This window comes from Oncorhynchus nerka, linkage group LG27 (assembly GCF_034236695.1).
Source record: "Oncorhynchus nerka isolate Pitt River linkage group LG27, Oner_Uvic_2.0, whole genome shotgun sequence".
In the NCBI taxonomy this organism is placed as follows: domain Eukaryota; kingdom Metazoa; phylum Chordata; class Actinopteri; order Salmoniformes; family Salmonidae; genus Oncorhynchus; species Oncorhynchus nerka.
The window spans coordinates 21,449,889-21,477,330 of NC_088422.1; the positions used below are offsets into that span (position 1 = coordinate 21,449,889).

Below are 27,442 nucleotides of genomic sequence, written 5' to 3' on the forward strand. Positions count from 1 at the left end.
ATGCAGTTTGAACATTTATGAAGAATTATAATTCACGATTCATGGCGATAGCCTATTTTGAAATTAAAGATGCTTAACTTGGCGTTTGAGGGTATTAAAAATAATATAATTTTCTTGAGACAATGTGTGTGAGGATAGGCAGACATTGCAATTGGAGAATGTATTTTATGAATATTCTATAGGCTACCTCTGTCGGTACAAACTTTGACAGGAAAAAAAGTTTAGACAGGAAATGTAATGAATAATATGAATACTTGTGTATTTATAATCCCCCACCCCGCATGCATCCTGAAAATACATTTAATTAACTGAAAAACATAACCAAGAAGTTCAATTTCCTACATTTATTATTTTTTTTAAAAATCATAAAATGTTCCTTACCACAACAACAACAAAAAGCTTACATTCTGCACGTTGCACTGAGTGATAGTAAGGGGGTGGGTGAGAAACTCCAACACAGAGAGAACACACACACACGGGACAGGCTTACTCTACTGACAAACACACCATGGAAATCAACCCATCCAAAAAAATACATCATGTTCACTAGTCTGTCAGGAGACTCCAAATATTTAGACAAATGTGTTTTAAAAATACAGATACAAGAGATGGAGTAGATAACTACACTCTAAAAATGCAGAACGTCTACATTAAGCACAGGAATGTTGCCCTTTAAAAATAAAAATAAACAAAATGCCCACAAACCAGGGGACTTGCTTCAATCTGAGTCTCCTTGTTTAGAGGAACTGACCAGAGGACTGCTTCACACTGAAATATAAAGAGTAAAAAGAAAAAATAAGAGAATTCACATGAGTCAATTAAGATAGATAAGAGGGGTTGGGGTGGGAGAGGGGGACGAGAGTCAGAGACGGAGAGAGAGGGCACAGGATGTGGGCGTAGTCTGAGGCAAGGGTTAGTCCTGGTGTCCGAGCAGGTGCAGTGCGCTGAGGGAAGAGGAGGGAGGGAGGCAGGGTTAGTCACCATGGCTACGATGCAGCGTTAGCATATTAGCATCCACGCAATGAGACAGGCTGAGGGTTGCTGGGGAGACAGAAGAGGAGGAGCCTGTGCCGTTTGGCAGACTGTGATTTGTTGTCGATTCATCTAACTAAAAACAACAAAATCACTAGTCTTCCACACAGCAACAGGCAGGGAAGAGGTCCACTCCCTGCTTCACACTGAAACGGCTCTTAAGTCATAGTCATAAAATCACAATTCACCAATCACATTCTTCAAAAACCAGACATTACCAATTAAAAAATATGGATCTCCAGTTTCGTATCAATATAATAATAGTTATACAAGAATTCTGTACAGTTTAATACGCAGACATTTCCCAAGGGGAAGCTCAAACTACCTGCACATTGCATGGGAGGAAGTGGTTAGTCACCATCAGCAGACAGAGAAATAAAATAAGAGGGTAAAAAAATATATATACATCTAGACATATATTTTGAGATCAAAAAGTAGGTTAAAAACAGGGAGGGGAATGTATAGAAAGGCAGACATGATCTCTATTCACTCAGAGGGCATCCAGAACTTGCCTATTCTGCAATAGGTACTGAGCGTTTTGGATCTGGTCCTGGGTGCCGCTGATGGTGATGATGCGGTCTTCTGAACCCTCCAGTGGTTCGTCGATCTTAATGGAGGCGCCAGACTCATGCCGGATCTGCTTGATCCTCTGGCCTCCCTTACCGATGATGGAGCCGGCCAGCTGGAGAGAACAACTCCACAGTCAACAGAACGTGATGCACAAGAAAAGTGTAAAAATATGTGTGAGAGAATGTGGGTGTTGTGCTACATTAGGGTTTCATGGGCCATGGTGGGTGAGACAGACCGAGTATGTCATTTGTCAAACTCATTCCACGGGGGTCCGAGAGTCTGCAGGCTTTCGCTCCGCCCTTGTACTTGATTGATGAGTTAAAGTCACTAATTAGTAAGGAACTCCCCTCACCTGGTTGTCTAAGGCTTATTACTTTAAAGGAAAAAACTAAACCGGCAGACGCTAGGCCCTCCATGGAATGAGTTTGACACCCCTGCTGTATGTGAACAGTGTATGTGAGGTAAAGAGTCATCCCTCTGGTTATACACTCACGTCTTTGGGGATCGTCACTTGTGTGGTGATGACTGGCCCTCCCATATCATTATAGGAACCGCGTCCACCTAATACAGACAAGTAGAGATCAGAGAAAAACTTGAGCAAGTGTGGAGGTTCTATTAACAGAACCGGAACATATTTAATGATACCATGAGCTAACAACATTGAATACCAGGCTGCCGAGACGCGTTTCTATACCCACCAGGCTGATAGGAGTTCCAGGACGAGCTGTTATCTGTTTGAAAGGAGAGAGACCGAGAAAATAGATCTACACTTAGGGAAATTGGCCTTACAGTTTGAAGTTTGTTAGAAAATATGCTTAAAACTACATATCCAGAGCAGACTGGTACCACTGGCCTTCGATTGTCATTGCTGTCTCCAGTGGCACAACAGAACTCAAACTGGCATTCTAGACAGAACCCCATAGGAAGAGCAGAACAACTCACCATATCCACCCGCACCCTGCAGAAAGACAGAAAAGAGAGGGGGAGCCGGGTTAAACCCACATCACAGATTTCCTTCTGATCTGTTGTATACACTCATGGATGCATGCAATCCCGGCCTTGCACGGTCAGGTTTGAGTTGCCCAGCTTGTCCAAAAGCCCCTATTTGATAATGTAGAACCCTCCCTCTGCTTGCAACTCTATTAGCCACTCACTCCACAGCTTTCACCTGCTATTCAGAGGCTCCTCAGTCACCAGGGCAACAAGCGATTCAAAAAATCAGTTGCCGAGCAACCGGAGGCAGTTTCTGACAGCTTTCAAAGAGCCCACTCATCTGACAACAAAGCATTATTATTAACACCTAGCAACCACATCGCCCCCCCACAGATTTAGTAGATAGTAGTGGTTATGGTGGTAGGGGTAATTATAATCGTGGGTAAGTTACCCATTACCTGTGTGTATGGTTAACTGTGGTAAACTCGTGTTTATTACAATTCATGATAGTGGTAAATATATTGCTGGGATTTATTGTGTGGTTAGCTGTGGTCATTATCATTATCAGGCAATTGCAATCATTGTCTATGAAAGACCTACAGCCTTTTCAGTCTATGATGATGCTTTCAGCCAACAAATGCCAAGAGGACTGCTGCACGCATTTAGTCATGTCACTAACCATGTTATCACCATAGCGATCTCCTGGTCTCCCTCGCCTGTCACTGCTGAGAGAGAGAAAATGCAAGTCTGACATGAGGAAAATATTGACAAGGCAGAGCGTGCTTTTTCAGCAGATCTCTGATCCAAGTCAAACAACAGACAGAGAAAAACACAGCATTCACACAAAAGTAAGAGGTGATGACAGACTGATGGCAGAGCTGAGACACTGATGAGACCAGTAAATCAGAGGACCAGTCTAAGGCAAGACTGGCTGCCTCACCACAGTGCTGACTGGCTGCCTCACCGCAGTGCTGACTGGCTGCCTCACCACAGTGCTGACTGGCTGCCTCACCACAGTGCTGACTGGCTGCCTCACCACAGTGCTGACTGGCTGCCTCACCACAGTGCTGACTGGCTGCCTCCAAACCAGGGGATTCTGCAGGAGAAGTACTTACTTTTGTCTGTCATCTGCACTGCCCCGATAGGAATCATAGGAGTAATGGTCATCTCTGTAAACAACGTGGAAATGGAACACACACATGAGCCCACACACACACTATGAATGAAATACATACTTAAATGGGATCATATATCTGCTGCACCTTTAAGAGCAAACCGATGTAGACAAAGCCAAATGGATTGCAAGAAATTTAGAGAAGGAGATGGCAATGGGTGATGGTGTAGCTCTCTTACCCTCCTCTGTGTGGTGGGGCCAGCGGCAGGTTGCGGCCACGGCTCCCTCCCCTTCCCCCTCTTCCTGGGTGGGGTGGTGGGGGTCCACGGCGGGGGCTCATCTCCTCATAGTCCCTGCGGGCGGGGGGCATGGGCCCACCTCGACCACCTCGCCCAGAGGGCATCCGGTCAAACCCTCCGCCACCACGTCCGCCTCGCATGTGGAAGCCTCCCATGGGGCGCCGTCCACCACCACCAACACCTCCGCGCTCCTCAAACATCACGGTGAAGCCGCCGTAGTCATATGTCTCGTCATAGAAGTTAGGGTCGTAGGGCTGGGTGCGCCCTTTTATGGGAGCCTGAGGGGGACAGGATCACACAATTTCTACAGTTGACTGGCTGTGGTTTTTACACTGGTATGTGGTATGTTAAGCAGCTCAGTCAATGGTTCGATAAGAGAACCAACAGTTTGATCAGAACACCAACCTCGGCGATGAGATCCAGCATGATCTTGATGCACTCGACGACACGCTCAGACTTGCCACTGACCAGAACCACGCGGTCTGTGGACTGGGGACAGCACTCCTGGAACAGCTTGATGTTGGTCTGGGTGTTCTGCAATAGTCAAAGTAAACACTGGTCAAATAAGACAAAGCAATGCCATTGGTCTGAGAAGAACCCACAGAAAAACATGGAATCAGGGTCACCTACAGTAAGCTCAAAGGAAAATGTGCATTCTTATGAGACAGGTTTATCTCCCTGGTTAAGATGCTCTCCCATTTTTTTAGCTACTGAACATGACCCAGGTGAGAAGTTTGGTGTAACTGCACCTCTCGCAGCTCTTTAATCTTGGCTCCCTTCACACCAATGATGCTGCCTGCCAGGCTCTGGTGGATCAGCAGCCTCAGCTCACAGTCAAAGTCCATCCCATTGTACTGTTGGTACTAAGGAGGATTGGGGGCAATCAGAGAAAAGGACTTTAGCATCACCATATTCAGATCTATGCATTTGAAATGTATATGTTTTTTTTATTATCAACACACTCAATGTCTAGCTGTACCATAGGACTATCATTGAAAATGGTAGGCAGCCATTAGGCTCATCTCCAACCCAGGCTCACCTCCTCCAGAGTAGGGATGATCTTGAGCAGGATGTCTCCAACGGTCTCGATTTCCGCACCGATGCTCAGAATTCTTTAGAGCCACCAATCACAGTGCAGGACATTCCCAGGAGGACCAATCAAATGGTGAGAGGGACAGAGGAAACGAACAGTATTTCAAAGCCGGGGTCAACTCTCCCTCAGCAAAAATTCCAACCATACCGTCTAATAACGAATTAAAAAACCCATTCCCTCCCACTCCGCTGTTGGGTATGAACCAGGTAGCACCCCCATTGAAATAGATTTACTAGAATGAGCATTCCCATTCAAGTCAATATTCTGTGAAGAGTGTACCAATGGCCATATCTAGTAATTATATTTCCATGTGCACCCTCCAAAATCACAACTGAGGAATAGAAATGGACAGACCAAAACCCATTGATATCTATATAACGTAGCAACAGATATCCATACATAGACAAATAAAGACTGAAAAAAGTAACTCCCTTCAAAGTGTGTCTGACAAAGAAGAGGAACCAAAAAAACAGGTAAAAGGAACCCAAAGAAAGCAAGTGTGTTTTAGTGACCGCTGGAAGAGGGAGGGGGAGGAAAGGTTGGTGGGTGGTTTGCACCGATGGGGCCTGCTGCCAGCGCACTAAAGGAACTGTACTGTGGCTCAACATGGGGGAGAAAAAAAAGAAAAAGAACAAAAAAACAAGATGACAGTAGTAGCCGAAGCCAACACAAAAAAAACATCAAACTATGGAACCGTTTAAAGTTAACTTAAAGATGGATGAGAGTTGGCAGGGCAACAGAGAGTTATGCTCCCCACTATTGGACAGAAGGATGTTGAGGGAAGGCAAGGGCATGGGCCACAGGCATGAGGTGACAAAAGTTCATATTCAACAGTTTCAACAATGGCAAAGGTTATATGAGGAGTAAAGACAAGAAATAGACATACAACACTTGAGCCCTAGCTGCTCTATGGCAGAACATTCTTTACAGTATTTACAGTGGTCAAACCGCCCACAAAAATCAAAAGAGGGAGCAAGGAAGAGGGTATGGGGGGATGTGAGAAACTAAAACAGACCAGCACACCGATTCTGAGAAGGAGGGAGGTGTGGAACGTGGAAGGGAAAGATACTGTCACTGAAATAAAATATAGAATGTTGAAATACGGTCATTAGAACAGAGGCAGGTTTAAAGTATTTGTTGAAACCCTCACTAAAAACAGAGGCTTATAATGGTGTCACTGAACAAATGAAGGAAAGTTTACATGTTTGTCACAGGAACAGAGGCAGATTTTGATATTGTCACTAGAACAGAGGCAGGTTTGTTTGTTTATTTCCTGTAGTCAGGTAGTGAGAGGGAGGAGCTTAGGGACATACCGCTCAGGCCCACTGCTGTCTGGGACTGACACACTGGCATTGAACTGCAAGGGCCGTGGGCGTGGCATGGGCAGGGGCCATTCGAGCACACAGATGTCAATCAAGTAAGGCGCCCATTTAGGGAGGGGCACGATTATGGGCAGGGCCAACCAGGGTGTCAGGTGGGCGGGCGCAGGAGGGGCGATCCAGAACATGGGCAACAGAGGAAGTGGGCAAAAATAAACAAAAATAAAAAAACAGGAGAGGGAAGAGGGAGGGGGAAGAGGAATACATTTTAATACAGGCTAATATTCTTCATTGTGATTTCATTCTCTGAGATTTTTTTGTTTTAAGAGTGCAGAAGTGTAGATAGAAAAGGAGAAGACAAAGGTATTGAAGTAGAGAAAGACCGGTAGAATGAACGAGAGCAGAAAAGGAGGGGGAGACGTAGAGAGGAAGGTGAGATAGGGATAGTGGTAGAGGAGAGGGAGAAGAGTGGAGAGTAGAGAAAGAGAGAGGTAATGGCATTAAATTAGTTGAGAATTGGCCAGGTTGTTTATATACAAGACATTTCCTATAGAATGATGAATTGGCTTTGGGTGCTATAACAGCTCTATCCTAAAATACACTGGGCCCACTCAAGTATTAACGACAGTCTTAGTGGTGCCGATGCCTGGTAGTAATATCACTATTCGTTAAACAAAAAAAGGCCAACTGTTTCATATCGATATGCGGGCGCCATTTGATTACAATGACGTTACACTTTGGAGGGAATATACCATAACCGGTGAAAAGCAGGTCTCAATACACATATCCCTGCATTAACCGTTACCCCAAAACAGCATAGCTTAACTTCCCCAACCACAGTTAATAACAGACACATTTTCTTAAGGCCAAACTACCAAATGCCTCAACTTTCAAATATAAAGTATTAAAATCATACATTCCCAAAGTACATCCCAGTATAAGGGGGTGGGTACTGTTAATATAACCCGCGCTTACCCCAATAAGAAAAGGTGTATAAATGTACTCACGTCTGTGCGCAGGGATTTTATGTTTTTACCACCCTTCCCAATCACGGCTCCTGCATTCTGAAGCAAAAAGAGAGAAGTCAGATGATAAACTTATTGTGATAAGTTTTTTAAAAATCCTCAACTACATAATTGAAAATGGATCTTGACGGCATTAAATTGGACAGTGAACCACAGGGGGTAGAAAAATGAAAAGTTAAACTCCTAGATCTGGTCAAACAAAGGTTCAATAAAATAATTGGGGAGGAAAGAAGACAGGCTACATTGCAGGAAATGCCACGAGGAGATTGTGAATGAGGAACAGAAAGCGGACTGACTTTGCTCTGCAGGAGTATGCGGAGCTCCACCATGTCCTCTGTGTTCCTGGAGCGCTTATATGACTGCTCCTCATCGGCGTCCTCCGCAGGACGCTTACCTGAGAAGGAAAAATACTGACTTTAATTTCCCACATACACAGGTTCTCTAGTTCTGCATTCAATTGATGTAAAAACAATACACACTTAATACTAATGTCCCACTCATTGTACTTACATGTTAAAACTGCATAGATTTAATAGACATGGTTTGTTCACTACACACATCTGCTCTGAACTTTTTCAGCACATATCTGGCAGCTACAATTTAGGAACTGAGATGCTTATATTTTAGATCATTGATAAATAAGTAATGAATACAGGAGAGAACATAGATACACCATACAGATTACATTATTTAAAATAACTATACTGTTAATATTCATTTGATATACTAGTAACATATAATTAATACATGAAGGGATTATAACTCACCGTTGGTTTCTGTGTTGCTGAATGAGGTATCTTCTTCTTGTTGTTCAATTTCTGTCTCCATTGTCAGTTAACACCGGGCAGGGTAGGCCAGGCACCTCGGTCCTGGGAGCAGGTAAGAGTGGGGAGAAAGGAGAGGGCTCCTCGGTCGTACTGGCTGTGGGGGGGACATGGTCGATGTTACTTGATGAGAGTGAGATTTTGAGTTTTCAGAACTGACGAAACAGTCAATATGGCAGATGAGACTAGCCTGGTAACCAACACTTACCGCTATTTATTGCGAGAAGATGGGCGTGTTATGGGCGGAACGTAACAAGTCTCAGAGCCGCTGCTAACCTATTGAGAAAAAGCTTAGGTTGATCAACGTTAGTTAGCTAGTGCCATAAAAAACCGTGCCCAAGAATAATCTTACATGACACATACGATTACAAAACTGTAATACATGCGGATTAAGGTTGGGTAATGACACATTTCATAAAATAAAACAGCAGATGTGATGAGGTGAAGCATCTGGAACAGCATTGATTCAAAGGAATGCGTGAGTTGAGCTCTTTACAATTCTGGAAATAAAAATGTAACATTTAAAAAAAATGTAACCTATATAACTAGACAAGTCAGTTCAGAACAAATTCTTATTTACAATGACGGCCTACACAGAGGAGAACAGATGACAATTTACGTTACTGAACTGATCATACTGATGCGGAATTAATTGATGCACATATAATTTATGTATCTAAAGTCAATCGCATGAATGAAGTATCAATGCCGTTGCATTTGACAATATATTCGACATGGCACAATGTCGAAATCTGAGTCTGGACAACTGAGAATGTCAATGCAGAGGGCTCGTCTCAGTACCATCTCGCACCGAGAATTATCTTGATCTTAGCTACACTGGACACATGTTTAGCTAACTACGGTAAAAGTATGCGTTTCCTCATCGGACATTCCGTTTAGATTAATGATGTGCGCATAACGTTTGAGTACCCAACCGTGTAGGTAGCTCTCTAGGCTAGACGAGAAAATGTGCTCGCTAGCTAGGCGAGTAAGAACAAACTAGCATCCATCTTGGGAAGCCAGTAAGTGCATTCAGTTGGCTAAATGTGGCTAGCTAACGTTAGCTTCTGTTGTTTAACTAGCTAGCCGTTGGGCTGCTAATATTATGTAGGTAGCTAGTTTAGTAGTTATGGGCATGAAGAAACGATGTATACCTTTAAATAATCCTATGAAATCTATGTCTACAATTAATATTCTAAATGTAGCCGTGTAAACTAGCTAGCTATGATGAAAACAGCTAGCTAAAGTAACTTGCTAACGTTACACCGGATACAATAATTAGCTAACATTTGTTAGCTAGCCATGCATGGCTGGCATTGCTTTGGTCATGTAGTTACGCAAATCATTTTGCTCATACCATAGCATTAACATGTAATCAGATGTAATGTATTTGTTACAGAGCTAAATAGAAATGTGTGTAAAACAGACCTGCTCTACACCTTGTATCGCTACTCGTTTTCGACCCTTCTCACTCTGACGAAGAACGCAAGCACAAAAATGGCTCTGAAAAAGTGCACTAAAGAAAGATGTAGCCGCTTCGAGTGAATTGGAAATAAAGAGCAAGCATTGGACAGCTCGTATGCCATTCACAGGATGGAGGCGTGTCTCAAACGATGTTGTTGCTCATTCTTCCGTGGTCCTTGTTGTAAGGGATCATTGGGACGTGCATACCCCCCCAATAAGAAGTTGTAAAGTAAAATTAGGAAATTGGGCTTGGTAGGGTTTAGGATAGGGACGTCCCAAGGATATCGGATTGCAGTGATGATGCCTTCCGGTTTTCACGAACACAGCCACAAAGTCAAAATTGGCTATCGTACAAATTTGTAAAAACAAAAATGTGCTTTTTGGTCATACTTTAAGGTTAGAGTTAGGCATAAGGTTAGCAGTTTGGTTAGTGTTAAGGTTAGAGTTAGGTTTCAAATCGGATTTTAAGATGAACATTTTACCAATAGGCGGGGTTTATGACTGTGTCTGTGGTAACTCATTCTTCCGTACCTAGATAGTTTGCTTGATTTGCAGCAGGCTTCGCTTTCAGTCTTGCTGATCATGTGAATACTTACTAGTTATGTTCATATAGGGATGTAATCTTGCTAATTCTATCATAGTTCTAAAATGTAGATATCACACCTTTCGTATGCTTCGCGAAATATCCAAAAATGTATTATGGGCGCTTGCCTAAGCTACCCACAAACATTTTCACACTATTCTGCCTCCACATTTTTGGCGCCTTGGCGATTCGCCCAACGAAAAGCAGCTGTACTAGTCTTCTCGTACAGAAAGACTAAAAACCATTGTAAGTAAATTAAGGTTTCTCATTTTTTTAAGTGACTGTCACTGTTTAATATTAAGTTACTTCTGAGTTTCTTGCTTTCCAATACATGCATGAACACTAGCTTTCTGTTTCATCAGACTACTGAAATTAATGTTCTTTCCATTCGTTCCATTCCCATTGAAAACAACCGTCCCGTTCTTATTATACTTCCGTACAGATTGTCATCTGCATGGCCAGTGAGTCTGCTCTCACTCTGCCCTCTGGCACTTTGTAGGCATATGAGAAATTGCCTGGAGTTTCTGGTCAACTGTTAAGTGGCACCACCTGACAGAGCGGGGATGAGCCCTCAGGATGTGCTAGCAACCCAGACCTGGCTCCAGTCCTCTTGGCAGATCCAGGTGCCTTTCGCCTGGCTAGAGGCATGTGTGGAGTGGCTGCAGCAGGAAGGAGGAGGTGCCCCCCTGCCTCAACACCAGCTTAATCAGCAGGTACTATTTCATTAACCATTTTTCTCAACTCTGGTACAAATTAATTGAAGCTCTTTACACAAATTTAACATTTGTGTCGTTGCAGGTCTTGGATCAGTGGCTGCTGACCGACCTACGTGACCTGGCCCACTCTGTGCTCCCTGCAGGGCTATATCAGGCCCAGAAGTCGGAGCTCAGTGGCAGCTTCTGCGTGCAGCTGGACTCCCTACTGGACATTAGCCAGCCTGCCTATGGCCAGCTTCAGGGCTGGAGGGGCACTGACTGCACCAACGAGGCTGTGTCAGCCATCACCCAGGCCACCCAGCGGACCTGGGAGGCCAAACCCACACGCATGCTGCTGCTGCAGCTCACTGATGGTGTGCAGACCCTGGAGGCCATGGAGTACCAGCCCATCCCTGCACTCAGCACCACCCTCAAGCCAGGAGTCAAACTGCAGCTGCAGGGCCAAATAACCTGCCGGCTAGGGGTGCTACTGCTGAAGCCAGGCAACGTAAAGGTGCTGGGAGGGGAGGTGGAGGAGCTGGGTGAGAGGCACTCTCAAGGGAAGGTGCTATGCAGGGCTCTGGGACTGCCTGAGGAGGAGCCACAGGGTCCGGCTGAGCAGCCAGAGGTCCCACAACCAGTTAACCAGCAGGCTGACAACCAGGAATCAGACGACCTAGAGCTGCTGGCCAACCTGGAGACCCAGGAGAGGCAGGTGGGGTGGAGTGTGGAACCCAGCCTGGAGAGTGGCTACAGGACCCGCAGTGAGGAATCCTCTGCCTCTTACAGAAATGCCTCGTTGCAGAGTCGGCACATTGAAAGCCTTGCAGATTCTCTACTCGTAACCTCTTCACCCCATGAGGTCATTGAACTGGACAATTTAGACATCCCAGATGAGGACTTTGATGACCTTCCCCTGGATGAGCTTGATGGTATGATTTTTCAGGAGAGCCCAATCCAACTGACAAACGGGAGGGATAATCAAAGAGACAACCTGAGGAGAAGGCAGGAAGAAGTATCTAACAACTACGCTCCACCATTAGATGACATGAGAAACGAAAGCCATTTTGACTCCCTTGATGAGAGGGATGATCCTGTTTTGGACGAGGACATGAACTGCTTCTTCCCACCAGAGCCAAAAGCTCCTAGACATGAGCAAAGACGAGATAGTACCTGTGTCAGAGAACTGGGAACAGGCCAGCCCTCTGTGGCAGGAGCAGAGAGGCTCTCAACCAAAATCCCAGAGAGTGCGGCGACTGTGGCGCTCTATTCATCCCCGTTTACGTACCTGTGTTTGCTGCAACAGGTTGCTGCGGGCGCCTCAGACCTGCTGGAGTGCATGAGTGAGGTGTGCGTGAAAGCCTTCATCGTCACCCTGCAAGGGAACCTCAAATGCAGTAAGGGGGAGTGGCTGGTCAGCGCCTCCATCTCTGATGGAACTGGTTACATGGACGTTCACCTCTCAGACCAGCTTCTGACGGGCCTGCTGGGGTTCTCAGCGGCTGAGAAGTCGAAGTTAGACCCAGCCCGGAAGGACGCAGGGATGAAGGCGTGTCAGCAGGGCCTGGTGGACATGTGTTGCGTGATGACTCTGAGGTTGGACCCTGCCGGTGGGAAGGCTGTGGTCCTCAAGGCTGATGCAGTCACAGAGGAGGACTTCCGAGCCCTGGAGGAGAGGGTGAAAGGCAGGAGGACTCTGGGACATGGACCAGTGGAGGCTGCTGAGGGGAGGACGGCTCATAATAATGGCTGGAATGGAGTGAATGAAATGGCATCGAATGTATGGAAGCCATGTGTTTGATGTATTTGCCACTTATTCCACTCGAGCGATGACCATGAGACTGTCCTCCCCAATTAAGGTGCCACCAACCTTCTGTGATGTGGGCTATGGAGGACTGCTTTGGGGAATTCTGGGTTGTGATGACTGCCTTGGATGTAAGTGGATTTCCAGCTCTCTGGCCCTGGTCCACTGTCATGCTTTACGGTGTCTCTGTTGTAAAACTTAATTCATGCAGCCATTAGGCTACTATGTTCAAGTGCAACAATGTTAATAAATATAAATTATTCTTTTCTTTTTTTTGTGTGTTTTGAATGTGAAGGAACACAAGCTTATTACAGTACTGAAATACAGTATTTTTAAGAAGTTAGCCTTCAGTATTTGATAGTAGGTATAAAACTGTGTAGATGTCCCTCACTGATGGTTGATTAGATTAACTGTTGCTAATGTATGACAGTTATTTTGATGGATAAATCATATTTGAATGTTATTCTCTATCCTCTGTACTCTTATAATTACTTTTCACCATCCCTGCTTTTGCTACAGGTCAGTCCGTGTAGTTTACTACACAATGACACATTTTCGGTCATATACCTCTGTTAGTCATTGAGTTGTAGAGTGGTGCTCAGGCCATGGGCAATTCGCTCTGTTCCCCTGTAAAGAGACTGAGTAATAGTCATCCTTGGCTCATTGCTATTCTGTGTTGTGCACACGTATACAGAGCTTTCGTCTGATTTCATTAAGCCCTAACCAAAATTAGTAGCCTGCGTTGCATGTCATTAGCCTGTTATGCGTTAATCACTGGGCCCACCGTGAGAAGTAGTAGGTGTAGTCCAGAGTAGTGAGCACCCATAGGCCTGGGGAATTAGCTGCAGAATGGGACGACGGGCTTGGTTGGGTGGGTGGATTAGAGGAAGCCACACATTGGTACAATGTTCTGTGTTATTCATATTGTTACATGGATGAAATTGTATTTATAGGTTGCACACTGTATTTATTTGGATAGTGAAGCCAAACATTTTTATGTCTTTACTCCAGCATTTTGGATTGAAGTGTTTCATATGAGGTGACATTATAGAATGTCACCTTTTTATTTGAGGGTATTCCCATTCGTCTGTTTTACTGTTTGGAAATTAAATCACAATTTATCTGCTCCCCCCCTCCATTTAAAGAAGCCATAAGGATTATGGATTATCATGAATAAAGATCATACCACCCCCCCCCCCCCTGTTATTGGTAATGGTAAAGGGTTTATGATGTTGTAGCGTCTCACTCATCATTATTCATGATTAATTCATGAGTGTTCAGAAATATCTTATCTGCTCACTAAGAAACACAATCCAGTCAGTTAAAGTCCCAAGCTTGGTGTAGTCATTGAGTGAAAGGTATATGGGCCCAAATACAAAACGTTTCACTACTTTGATACTCTAAGTGAATTTGGCTGAATAATTGACATCTTCACATGGGGGGACCAGATACATAGTGCTTTCATTTCCAAACGGTAAAACAGATATGTATGGAACTGCCCTCAAATAAAGGTGACAATCTAATGTCGCTTCATATGAAACATTTACATTTAAAATGCTGGAGTGGAGGAGACTAATAAAAATGTTTAGCTTCGCTGTCAAAATAAATATGGTATTCAGCCTACAAATACCCTTTCCCGCCTCAAATTTCATCCATGTAACAATATGAATAAGTGTACCTCTCTTCACAGTCCCCAAATCCAGAACAGACTATGGGAGGCAGGCACATAGTACTACATAGAGTCATGACTACATGGAACTCTATTCCACATCAAGTAACTGACTCGAGCAGTAAAATTTGATTTAAAAAACATGAAAACACCTTATGAAACTGCGGGGACTGTAAAGCAACACAAACATTGGCACAGACACATGCATACACATGATAACATATGCACTATACATACACATGGATTTAGTACTGTAGATATGAGGTAGTAGTGGAGACGGGGCCTGAGGGCGCACAGTGTTTTGTGAAATCTGTGAATGTATTGTAATGTTTTAAAATGGTATAAACTGCCTTAATTTAGCTGGACCCTAGAAAGAGTAGCTGCTGCTTTGGCAGGAACTAATGGGGATCCATAATAAATACAAATACCTAAAATCCAAAATGTTGGAGAATAGAGCCAAATTAAATATTTTAGCTTCACTGTCCATACATACAGAAAGAAGGGAGTGTATATGCCGAGGATGATTACAAAGGCTCAGCTGGTTGGCGTATGGTGCTTGCAACAACATGGTGGTGGGTTTGAGTCGCTTGAATAAAAAGGTCTGCTAAATAGCAATACCGTATTAATGCATAGATACCTTGATCTACAGACCTTGTTCATGCACTACTCTTATAATACATGATAAATAGTCTGAACTTCATAAAATAAACTCGTGTGTTCTATAGCAAGGTGTCTTTCCCCTGTTATTAGGAGTAGTGTGAATTACTTTAGAAGCAACATCAGAACATTTTGACTTTGCTAAGAGGCCATTTGCAATGTTATTTCCCTGATTTTATGCCACACCCCCTCTTTCTGTTGCAGTCTGTCTTTACGTCTCCAGCGAGTTTCTATGTTCCCGAATTACAGGGGAGTGGTGGTGGGTGCATGGAGAGACGTGCTAATTTCTCTAATGCTCGTACCACAGATGTAGTGTACCCTTTTGGTCCTTTCATTTTTAGAGGAAAAATGAACATCAGCAAACCAAACTAATACTAAGCTGTAATTTAACTTCCCTATTAGAGATGGGTAATGAAAAATCCACTTAGGCCTGGCCTCTTTGTCTGAGTTCCATGAAGATCAGCAAATGGGTTTCTCTGCCCGAGCCATCCCTGTTTGTGTGTTTCCAAGTTGAAGATGCGCGTCATTAGGGAATAGAAATTACAGGAAAATTGGTCTCACAAAACATTTGGTACATTATTTTATCCAGACGTTGATGGGATGGGAATTATTAGGATCTAGCAGAGAGTGGGTTCAAGCAGAGGCAAAGCCATATCTCTTCAACTGACTGGGTTCAAGAGGTCAAATTCTGTGATGTTTGTTCCTCATTCTAGTACAGTATGAGTCATGCTAATGATGTGGCCATCATGAAATTCGTTTTTAGGCACACTAAAACGATTAAATGTTTTATCTAAATGAAGACAGTTTGGAGTTTATTGTCCCTCATTACTCAAAACTGCATGTTCTATGAGCATCTATGATTTATGGTTGTTTACAATCATTGGACCTGAATATTTTTTTTTAAACAACAACGAGAACATCTGACGACTGACAAATGTATGAGCAGAGGACACTTGTGTCATGATCAAAAATATTGTTGGCTATGGCAGGGCTGATTTGTTGCAATAAAGCACAGTAGGATCAAGTATACTCTTTGTACTGCAGTATTGCAATAAAGATAATTGAAGGAGAACTGCTCAATGACATGAAGTCTGAAGTTTTGTGGTCCAACTCACTGGAATATAGCGTTCCAAAACGAACCATCCAAACGAATCTCTCACACTCTCTCCTATGGAAACAAAAAAAACAATACGAAAAGGATTATAAGTGATGGGGGGGGTAAAACTGCAATTACTGAACTAAATTGATTTGGTATTTTGCATCCATTCAGTGCAGCGGTAAATAGTTAACCTTACCAGACTAATGGAAAAGCCATACCCTGGGTGCGCTGAAAGAGCTTTAACAGCACTTCGACGAACAACTCACTGGACACAGACGTCAATGCACTGTCTTCCACGTTGGAAAAAACATTAATTCAACCTGTGTGCCCAGTGGGAACAGCTTTTCCTTCCTTACCTTTTGCTCTACTGTATTATTGACTGTATGTTTTGTTTATTCCATGTGTAACTCTGTGTTGTTGTGTGTCGAATTGCTACGCTTTATCTTGGCCAGGTCGCAGTTGCAAATGAGAACTTGTTCTCAACTAGCCTACCTGGTTAAATAAAGGTGAAATAAAATAAATAAACCCACTTCCAAGGCACAGTCAGTCCATTCTCACACCATACGCAATAATTACATACATTTGAAAATGTATGAAAAGATTGAGAGAATGGGTGATTCAGACAAAAAAAGACAGAATTCATTGGCCTCCACTTGTCCTTCACTAAATGGGAGAGCGGTCTGTCAAACTCATCAATTAGAGGGTAATTGAATGAAAATGGTATAAATCATGTTCATGTTGACCTGACACCACCTCAACCCCCTTACCTTCCCAATTCTGAATAGCTGGAAGCCATGTGGTGTGTTCATTAGGCACCAAATGGAAGAAACAGACTGGATTTTTGTGATTTGTTGAAAAATGTTTTCCATTGCGTGCCCTAATGAACACAAACGTGTTCTCGTGTGTTAGGGAGGAGGACAGGATGTTTTTTTTTTTACCTTTATTTAACCAGGCAAGTCAGTTAAGAACAAATTGTTATTTTCAATGACGGCCTAGGAACAGCGGGTTAACTGCCTGTTCAGGGGCAGAACGACAGATTTGTACCTTGTCAGCTCGGGGGTTTGAACTTGGTTACTAGTCCAACGCTCTAACCACTAGGCTACCCTGCCGCCCCAATGTGATGGAGGTGAGGGTCATAGACCTATGCACAGTCTTTTATTACATGCCTCCTTTAGGGAGTTGACACAGACCCCCTCACGCCACCCACTGAACTATCCATGTAGATATTGATCTAATCTCTGAAACCAGTACCAAATTTCACGTGTGCTGGACGGCTACTTGTTTTTCTCTGGGCGCTGAGGTGTTCAAATCGACACTGTACAGAAGCATTTTTTATGTTTGTTTGTTTATGTGTGTGTATTGACTTGCCTATGTGTGTTTATTGGTACTTTTGGGTGTTTATTGGTTTAGATATTGCCTTTCATTCATGATATGAAAAAGGTCATCAGGAAACCACTGAGAAAAGTAGAAATTAAGGGAAACATTATACCTCAAAAGAAACTGTGTGTGTTAGAGAGAGGGGGCTAAAGTTGACTCCAACCCTCTTCTAATTCAGTCACCTTTGCCCCAAGGTCCCTATGTCTATGGTTCTTCATCTGGATTAAAACAGGTTTGGTTGATAACAGTGTTCTTGACAGTGAGGCACCAGGAGCGGGAACATCATGTCTATGAGTGCCACACAGCTGGAGCGACACGAGCCACCAGAGAGCCCGCTACTAATCACTTAATTGTCGCCACACACCAGCACTCTGTAAACAACTAGCGCTTCGGAAACAGAGGTTATGCTGAATTATACCAACATAATTATGATCATCAGCGTCTCCCTCGGTCAGAAACACAGTCACTCTGTCTGGGGACTTGATTAGTGTTATTAATCTGTTAAACCGAAAATGTAACAGCTGGCAACCAATAGTCTTATCAATTAGAGTAAATGATCATGCGCTGGAGAATAACATTTAAAGTACCCGTGTTTGTTTTCTTAATAGAAAATGTTGGCACATCTTGTTGAGAAAGTGGTCCGTTCTGCTGATTCAACTACTTTTGTATTTAATATTATGAAACCATTTAACTCCTTAAAAAAAAAATACATTGAAGGGCAGCTTTCTGGATATGGAATCCACAGGAGAAAAGGAAGGAAGGGAGGATGAAAAAAACCCCACTGAAGTAGAGCAGAAAGATGGACTTCTCTTGGAATGAGATTGAGAAGACTGCCCAAAGTCGAATTTGCTGGAGAGGAATCATTGATGGCCTTTAGCCTAAGCAACAGTGTTTAATCGTCCCGGGTCGCTATAAAATAAAGGGGACTTAATCAACTGTATATTTTGGGTTATGCCAGGGTAAGACAGTCAGTTGTACTGAGCTCATATACAAGTTAGATTCTTCAAGAATCAATGGATATTAAAATGACCAACAGGAAATGTGGCGGATTATACCTTTAAATGACAAGCCTTCAACCATGTAAGACAGCAGGAGACAGAGCTAGATGGTGCATGGACTTGGTATCAATTAGACCACACATAAAGCTTCTCCTGTGGAAGAAGGGAACAACCCAGAGCACATGTCCTTCCAGAAGCACCAGATGCTCTTTCCCGAGGCCTCGGAAAACAGAAATGAACATCTCTGATTTGAGGGAAACATCTTTGAGAAATGTTCCTTTACAGTAATTGAGATGCCTTTCAGGCAGAAATCCAATTAATAAACGCAGCTAGAGGGGGGAAGAAATTGAACTGGCTGATTGAATGGTTGTCTGCAAGTGTTCCCTGAAAAAAAGACCAAGGTCGGACCACTCGCATGTATGAGCTTAACCATGATGTCACCACACTTCGTGGAGTTTTTGTGCGTGTGCCCTGTGTGACCCTATCCTAGGGCTGAGTGGATGCACAGGCAGATCAAGGCCAGAAGTATGTACCGGTAGTAGCTGTTGTATAACACCAGACTGAACAATACATTCTGTAGCTTCTTCACTAGACCCAGACCTGTTAGAGGTTTCAATGATGCAGTCGGGACGGTTGCATAACACATTTTAAGTTAATGTTCCCATTTTCATTTCCCTTAAGGTTTCCTTAACTAAGTTACACAAAACATTTTAAGGCGATGTTAAGGGTGCCCATGAGGTCCCTTAAATGCTTCATTCAGTATAGATACCAATGTAAACAGTATTTGTGGAGGTGAATGTTGCTTTCCTCTGCCCTGGTTTCAAAAGGAAACCATCATCCAACTAGCTAGCTACTTATTGTAATCTAAAGCTATCTAAAGAATTTAGCTAAACAATGGAAGGTGGACTGTGCACAATCCGTGACTACAATGCTAGCTGGCTAGTTGGCTACCTACTCTGTAAATTAGCTAGATGTGCTAGAAAGTAATAGAAACAAGTTAAGAAAAAAGTTACTAAAAGAAACGTGTTTTATTATCGTCTGAATCAATTTGTTTCTCCTGTCTTGAATGTAGAGGTTCTATTCAGCCATCTTCCAAAATATATGAGATGTCTTTGACAAGAGGTTCAGTCAGTGAGTCAGATCGTCTCCATGCTAACCAGAGACTCTTTCTGACATACATGCCTTTAAACTACCATAATACCCTTCAATTATGCCCTTACCTAAGGAAATGTTCGAGGGGCTCTATGCAACACCCTTAAACAATTCCCTTAGGTAAGGGAAAATGATTCCTTAATGGGAACACTTAACATGTTTTATGCAACCTGACCCTTAGCACAACAAATTCACAGCATATTGCTTACTTAAGTACATTTAGTAATTTAGTAATGATTTTATACTGCCAAGTGTTGTTGTCCACATGTTAATATTCTCTGATTTTGCACCATGCAGTCCAGAGATTGACAGTTCAAGTTGAGCTATGTCAATGAATAAATAAACCCATTGCTGATGTGGCAGTGTGTGTGGGGCTTGGCATTGTAAGGCAACCATTATCTTGGCTGCTGTTAAGCCGGCAAGCCAAATCCTTTTCTACCTGTATGTTAAATTCAGTGAAGAGTCATCATTAAGCAGTAGCACATTGGGCAGACATGGGATGGGTTTAGACAAAAATGCCTGATGTAAAGGCAATCTGTAGCCACAGATTGCCAAAAGGAGAAAACCTCTGGGCTCTCCCAGACCATATGAATGAATGTGCCAGGAGTACCCTGGGGGTAGAGCATACAGAAAAGTTGACTTTGTTCATCTGGAAAAGTTTTTTGTTTGGAGTTGCATAACTCATATGGACAAAATTGTAGTGGGTCATTTGGTGATTTGGGTTTCTTGATGAGAATGTAATATTTATTGGACCAGACACTACTCCAGCATCATAATCTCTCTCTCTCTTATGGCAGCCCGACTCACTTATGGACACTGGTTGCCAAGGTGGCATTAGTAATTTCATAAATGTCCACATTTATCATCAAAAAACCCTGTAAACACGTGGAAATTTCTGGAATAACTGAATGTGCGCTGTGAAATGTGTAAAAAAACAATATTAAAACAGACGTCTCTCCAAACAATACTTTATAAAGGAAAATATAGGCCAACTCGACTTGCAGTGCCATTTGTAAAAATGGAACAAAACTAAAAAAACATCAGCAACCAGTAAACAGAGATGTCTAATGTGGGCCTAGGGCAAAAGTAACGATGTGATATAAATTCACCATCAATTAAAATAATTTAGTGTAGTGCTCTGGGTTGAAGAGAGCAAGTAATCTAAAAACAATGATCAACCCAACTGGTTAGGCCTCGAGAATTAGTGAAACCGAGAACACATAATGACGCCGGTGCATTTCCGAGAGATTGTGCGGACTAGAGCAGGAACATTCATGAGCGCTAAAAGGGAAATAAACAATGATTTTGGGTAAAACGCCACTCCTTAGGTCTGCACACAGCATGTGGCCAACCAGGCCCCCCACTTGTCTCCGGGGAAACGTATATGAGCTCACAGTGGGAAGCTGAGCGCCCGTGCGTTTATAGGCAGTCAGACACTCCGCTTGCCAGAACCCGGGTTTTAGAATAAACACTTCTAATCTAAGGTTTTACAGGGAATTGCAAGTGTCACACGGTTCCCAGAACAAACAAGCAACACGAATGTGCGTGGGGCCAAATACATGAAAATAATACACATTTTATATTAATTTTTATGCAGCGATATTGGCTGTCCAATGCATTTCGCCACCAGGAAGGCAATAAAGTTGATCTCATCTTAAAAGTAGAATGAATTTGTCTGAAATGTGCCATAGAAATGATAGATAATCATGACTCTGAACTAACTTAGACACTTTTTAGTTCTCTGTGTCTTTTAATTGCACTTTTTTGTTAACGGACCCTTTAATTGCAGGCGCCTCTGAGCCCTAGAGATGTGTAGAGATCGCTATGTATCAGACCTAAATGGCGCAGCCCATGTTATACAAGCTTTTGGGCACTAGAGACATCTCTATATATCTTTCTGCTTTGAGCGCACCTACAACCAATTCACATTTGTCTTTTAGTTCAGTGCCAAACAATCCATGGAGTTGTGAAGAATTCTCCCGCATTTGTCTTTGTTATCTGTGTGTCACAATATCCACAGTGAGAAACCCGAAATATTTACTTTTTACTTAATTTTTTTGTGTATAGATGCAAGATGCGCTGTTGTATAATTAGCGGTAGGATGTTGAGTTGATGCCGCGTGTGGATTTGAAAAGGAATGATAACATATGTATTGAAATGATCTGATTTATACATTTTATGAATATATTGTGTAAATGTTTAGGAAATAATTTAGGTTATATGAAATACTGCATGTATTGTCGAGGAATATGTTTGAAGTGAAATATCCTAATGCAAATATGTGCTGTATTTTTAGCACACAATTATGGAAATGAAATGGATAATTGAAAGGACTAAATAAATGGCAGCTGAAACTCTCTAAACTGATACCCCAACTCTGTCCTACCCTTGTCCTCTAACCGGGACACCTGCTCATGTATCAGCTCCTTACCTCAACTGCTGCATTCAGAATAGGCAATCTGCCATAAACTCCTGTTTTGAATTAAATCCATCCTTCTGTTTAGGCATATGGGATTCTCCAATATAATTTAATATTAAGCACTAATGCCACAAAACTGCAGTTTTAAAGAATTACCTGCAATTCTACACATTTTGCCATGTTAATGATATCTGTGAGTGACTAACAAAATCAATGGTGGCCCCCTGGTAATCAGGGCACGTGCTCGGTCAGTATTCAGCCATGATTCCTACAAGTTTAGATAATTGACTAGACTAATTTACCAATCTAAAAATTGTTAGCCTACATGGCATATTGACTGTTGGTTATGCTTGGAGCCGGCCCTGGGTTAAGCTCTAGAAGTAATAGGCCCTACCAAAATGATTGAATTGTTTACATGGTTTCTCAAGCATATAATTATTTTAGAGGAATCCAAACAAGTGAACAGAACTAAAAAGGTATTTACAACATGCCTACATGGGGCGGCAGGGTAGCCTAGTGGTTAGAGCATTGGACTAGTAATCGGAAGATTAATCCCCGAGTTGACAAGGTACAAATCTGTCGTTCTGCCCCTGAACAGGCAGTTAACCCACTGTTCCTAGGCCGTCATTGAAAATAAGAATGTATTCTTAACTGACTTGCCTAGTAAAATAAAGGTAAAAATAAATAAATAAAGTCTATTTCCATTTGTCACCTCACTTGCCCATATAATTTTGTATTGCAGCAGTATCAACAAAAAACAGTATACTTCAGGGTGAAATTATCATTTAGTGGAATTACAGATGTTGTAATGGCCGTTGGTGGAAGAAGGTGAGGACCAAAGTGGTACGTAGTCGTCATTTATTAAATAGAACTGAACACTAAATACAAAGTAACAAAAATAACAACCGAAACAGCTCCGTCAGGTACAAAACAGAAAGCAACTACCCACAAAACCCATGTGGGCAAGAGGTATCTAAGTATGGTTCTCAATCAGAGACAACGATAGACAGCTGTCCCTGATTGAGAACCATACCCGGCCAAAAACAAAGAAATACAAAAACATAGAAAAAGGAACATAGAATGCCCACCCTAATCACACCCTGGCCTAACCAAAATAGGGAATAAAAGCCTCTCTATGGCCAGGGCGTGACAGATGTAGGATCTTAATATTTTAACCAGTTTGCTACAACAGGAAAACAACCCTGCAGCAACAGAAAATGTGGATTATAATTAATGGCCATTTTTGTAGAAGATACATTTTTCATAAGGGAAAATCCAGTCTGAAATTAAAACATCAGAAGCATCGGTAAACCTGCAATACACTAGAAGTTACATTCCTGCAATGCAGGAGAGTTCTCATGTAACAGGGTGATCAAATTTAAGATCATACAACTTTATTGTTCTTCCTATACCATGTATGTGTGTACCATCTCAACCTGTCTTTGTCCTACGTGTGTGTGTGTGTGTGTGTGTGTGTGTGTGTGTGTGTGTGTGTGTGTGTGTGTGTGTGTGTGTGTGTGTGTGTGTGTATATATATATATATATATACTGTACCAGTCAACAGTTTGGACACACCTACTCATTCAAGGGTTTAAATTTTTTTGTACTATTTTCTACATTGTAGAATAATAGTGAAGACACAGATGGCAGACATTTTGTATGGCGTTGTGTGGGCGAGCAGTTAGCTGATGTGAACAGAGTGCCCCATGGTGGGGTTATGGTATGGGCAGGCATAAACTACAGACCATGAACACAATTGCATTTTATCGATGGCAATTTGAATGCACAGAGATGCCGTGACAAGATCCAGATGCCCATTGTCGTGCCATTCATCCACCGCCATCTCATGTTTCAGCATAATGCACAGCCCCATGTCGCAAGGGTATGTACACAATTCCTTGAAGCTGAAAATGTCCCATTTCTTCCATGGCCTGCATACTCACCAGACGTGTCACCCATTGAGCATGTTTAAGATGCTTTGGATCGACGTGTACGACACCGTGTTTCAGTTCCCGCCAAATTGGTCTACACGGACAACTTCTGGCCTGGTTTAGATCTTATCTGTCGGAAAGATATCAGTTTGTCTCTGTGAATGGTTTGTCCTCTGACAAATCAACTGTAAATTTCGGTATTTCCTCAAGGTTCCGTTTTTGGACCACTATTGTTTTCACTATATATTTTACCTCTCGGGATGTCATGCGGATAACACACAGCTGTACATTTCAATGAAACATGGTGAATCCCCAAAATTGCCCTCGCTAGAAGCCTGTGTTTCAGACATAAGGAAGTGAATGGCTGCAAACTTTCTACTTTTAAACTCGGACAAAACAGAGATGCTTGTTCTAGGTCCCAAGAAACAAAGAGATATTCTGTTAAATCTGACAATTAATCTTAATGGTTGTACAGTCGTCTCAAAAAAAACTGTGAAGGACCTCGGCATTACTCTGGACCCTGATCTCTCTTTTGATGAACATATCAAGACTGTTTCAAGGACAGTTTTTTTCCATCTACGTAACATTGCAGAAATCAGAAACCTTCTGTCAAAAAATGACGCGGAAAAATTAATCCATGCTTTTGTTACTTCTAGGTTAGATTACTGCAATGCTCTACTTTCCGGCTACCCGGATAAATCACTAAATGAACTTCAGTTAGTGCTAAATACGGCTGCTAGAATCCTGACTAGAACCAACAAATTTGATCATATTACTCCAGTGCTAGCCTCCCTACACTGGCTTCCTGTCAAGGCAAGGGATGATTTCAAGGTTTTACTGCTAACCTACAAAGCATTACATGGGCTTGCTCCTACCCATCTCTCTGATTTGGTCCTGCCGTACATACCTACACGTACGCTACGGTCAAAAGACGCAGGCCTCCTAATTGTCCCTAGAATTTCTAAGCAAACAGCTGGAGGCAGGGCTTTCTCCTATAGAGCTCCATTTATACGGAATGGTCTGCCTACCCATGTGAGAGACGCAAACTCGGTCTCAACCTTTAAGTCTTTAATGAAGACTCATCTCTTCAGTGGGTCATATGATTGAGTGTAGTCTGGCCCAGGAGTGTGAAGGTGAACAGAAAGGCTCTGGAGCAACGAACTGCCTGGCCGGTTCTCCTCTTTCCACTGGGATTCTCTGCCTCTAACCCTATTACAGGGGCTGAGTTGGCTTACTGATGCTGGGTTGAGTCACTGATGTGATCTTCCTGTCTGGGTTGGCGCCCCCCCTTGGGTTGTGCCGTGGCGGAGATCTTTGTGGGCTATACTCGGCCTTGTCTCAGGACGGCCTTGTCTCAGGTGGTTGAAGATATCCCTCTAGTGGTGTGGGGGCTGTGCTTTGGCAAAGGGGGTATCATCGGATGGGGCCACAGTGTCTCCTGACCCCTCCTGTCTCAGCCTCCAGTATTTATGCTGCAGTAGTTTATGTGTCGGGGGCTAGGGTCAGTTTGTTATATCTGGAGTACTTCTCCTGTCTTATCCGGTGTCCTGTGTGAATTTAAGTATGCTCTCTCTAATTCTCTCTTTCTTTCTCTCTCTCGGAGGACCTGAGCTCTAGGACCATGCCTCAGGACTACCTGGCATGATGACTCCTTGCTGTCCCCAGTCCACCTGGCCGTGCTGCTGCTACAGTTTCAACTGTTCTGCCTGCGGCTATGGAATCCTGACCTGTTCACCGGACGTGCTACCTGTCCCAGACCTATTATTTGACCATGCTGGTAATTTATGAACATTTGAACATCTTGGCCATGTTCTGTTATAATCTCCACCCGGCACAGCCAGAAGAGGACTGGCCACCCCTCATAGCCTGGTTCCTCTCTAGGTTTCTTCCTAGGTTTTGGCCTTTCTAGGGAGTTTTTCGTAGCCACTGTGCTTCAACACCTGCATTGCTTGCTGTTTGGGGTTTTAGGCTGGGTTTCTGTATAGCACTTAGAGATATCAGCTGATGTACGAATGGTTATATAAATACATTTTATTAGATTTGATATCCAGCAACTTCACACTGCCATTTAGGAGGAGTGAGACAACATTCCACAATCCACAGCCTGATCAACTCTATGTGAAGGTGATGTGTTGCGCTGCATGAGGCAAATGGTGGTGACACCAGATATTGACTGGTTCTGATCCATTCCCCTACATTTTTTTAAGGTATCTGTGACCAACATATGCATATTTGTATTCCCAGTCATGTGGAATCCATATATTAGGGTCTAATGAATTTATTTCAATTTACTGATTTCCTTATGAACTTTAACTCAGTTAAATCTTAAATGGTAGTGTTAATATTTTTGTTCAATGTAATATTGGCTTCTCTCTGTTCTCTGCCTTTAGCTTTCTTTATCCCTGTTCCCTTCCTTCCTCTCCTCCCCTCCTTTCTCCAAACTATTCCGCTATTGCTGTCTGCATGCATATCTGAACTCCAGGACGTGATGGTCAGTAGTAGAAGGTTCTTTGATGCAGGGGGAAAAAAGCCTGGCCATTGGGGGGACAGGGACACCTGGTCAACTGAATCACCCGGAAACAAGCATGTATACCAATAAATAATACTGTAGTGTCCCCTAGTGGTCACAAGCTATATACTGTAGGTTTCAGGAACTTAAGAGTATTACAAATACTTAATCTAAAAACAGCAGCACAAATGACATCAATATGAAAATATCTTTATATTTAGATTACAAACTTCCTCAAAATGGAAAATTATATGAGCGAGTTAATTAGAAAGTGCATTGACGATGTTATACCCACAACAACGATTAAAACATTCCCAAACCAGAAACCGTGGATTGATGGCAGCATGAAACTGAAAGTACGAACCACTGCTTTTAACCAGGGCAAGGTGACCGGAAACATGATCGAATACAAACAGTGTAGCTATTCCCTCCGCAAGGCAATCAAAGAAGCTAAGCATCAGTATAGAGACAAAGTAGAGTCGCAATTCAACGGTTCAGACACAAGAGGTGTGTGGCAGGGTCTACAGTCAATCACGGATTACAAAAAGAAAACTACCAAAACCTGCGGACTCTTCTTCACTGCAGCCGACATGAGTAAAACATTTAAATGGGTTAAACCTCGCAAGGCTGCAGGCCCAGACGGTATCCCCAGCCGCGTCCTCAGGGCATGCGCAGACCAGCTGGCTGGTGTGTTTACGGACATATTCAATCAATCCTTAACTCAGTATGCTGTTCCCACATGCTTCAAGAGGGCCACCATTGTTCCTGTTCCCAAGAAAGCTAAGGTAACTGAGCTAAACGACTACCGCGCAGCAGCGCTTCTTCAACCTCAGGAGGCTGAAGAAATTTGGCTTGTCACCAAAAGCACTCACAAAC

General features: G+C 42.9%; 2 protein-coding genes across 5 annotated transcripts; one reads left to right on the forward strand and one right to left on the reverse strand.

Moving 5' to 3' along the window:
• Positions 1 to 329: 329 nt before the first annotated feature.
• On the reverse strand, positions 330 to 9,732 carry LOC115111348 (heterogeneous nuclear ribonucleoprotein K). Of its 3 annotated transcripts, none has more exons than XM_065011443.1 (17): positions 9,638 to 9,732; positions 8,418 to 8,485; positions 8,153 to 8,306; positions 7,682 to 7,779; positions 7,368 to 7,424; positions 6,355 to 6,398; positions 4,988 to 5,060; positions 4,698 to 4,811; positions 4,354 to 4,482; positions 3,889 to 4,226; positions 3,651 to 3,704; positions 3,215 to 3,260; positions 2,545 to 2,560; positions 2,301 to 2,333; positions 2,096 to 2,163; positions 1,545 to 1,714; positions 330 to 768 (listed from the first exon to the last, which is right to left on the reverse strand). In XM_065011443.1, the coding sequence occupies exons 3-17, from the start codon at positions 8,211 to 8,213 to the stop codon at positions 738 to 740; spliced, it is 1,332 nt and encodes a 443-aa protein (XP_064867515.1). In that variant the 5' UTR covers positions 8,214 to 8,306; positions 8,418 to 8,485; positions 9,638 to 9,732; the 3' UTR covers positions 330 to 737. The 3 variants fall into 3 exon arrangements, with proteins under 3 accessions (XP_064867515.1, XP_029493160.1, XP_029493161.1); XM_029637300.2 differs by having other exon boundaries at positions 330 to 944; positions 9,638 to 9,731; XM_029637301.2 differs by having other exon boundaries at positions 330 to 944; positions 8,418 to 8,499; positions 9,638 to 9,724.
• Positions 9,733 to 9,935: 203 nt separating this feature from the next.
• On the forward strand, positions 9,936 to 13,023 carry rmi1 (RMI1, RecQ mediated genome instability 1, homolog (S. cerevisiae)). Of its 2 annotated transcripts, none has more exons than XM_029637297.2 (3): positions 9,936 to 10,502; positions 10,699 to 10,969; positions 11,055 to 13,023. In XM_029637297.2, the coding sequence occupies exons 2-3, from the start codon at positions 10,820 to 10,822 to the stop codon at positions 12,750 to 12,752; spliced, it is 1,848 nt and encodes a 615-aa protein (XP_029493157.1). In that variant the 5' UTR covers positions 9,936 to 10,502; positions 10,699 to 10,819; the 3' UTR covers positions 12,753 to 13,023. The 2 variants fall into 2 exon arrangements, with proteins under 2 accessions (XP_029493157.1, XP_029493158.1); XM_029637298.2 differs by having other exon boundaries at positions 10,756 to 10,969.
• The last annotated feature ends 14,419 nt before the right edge of the window (positions 13,024 to 27,442 follow it).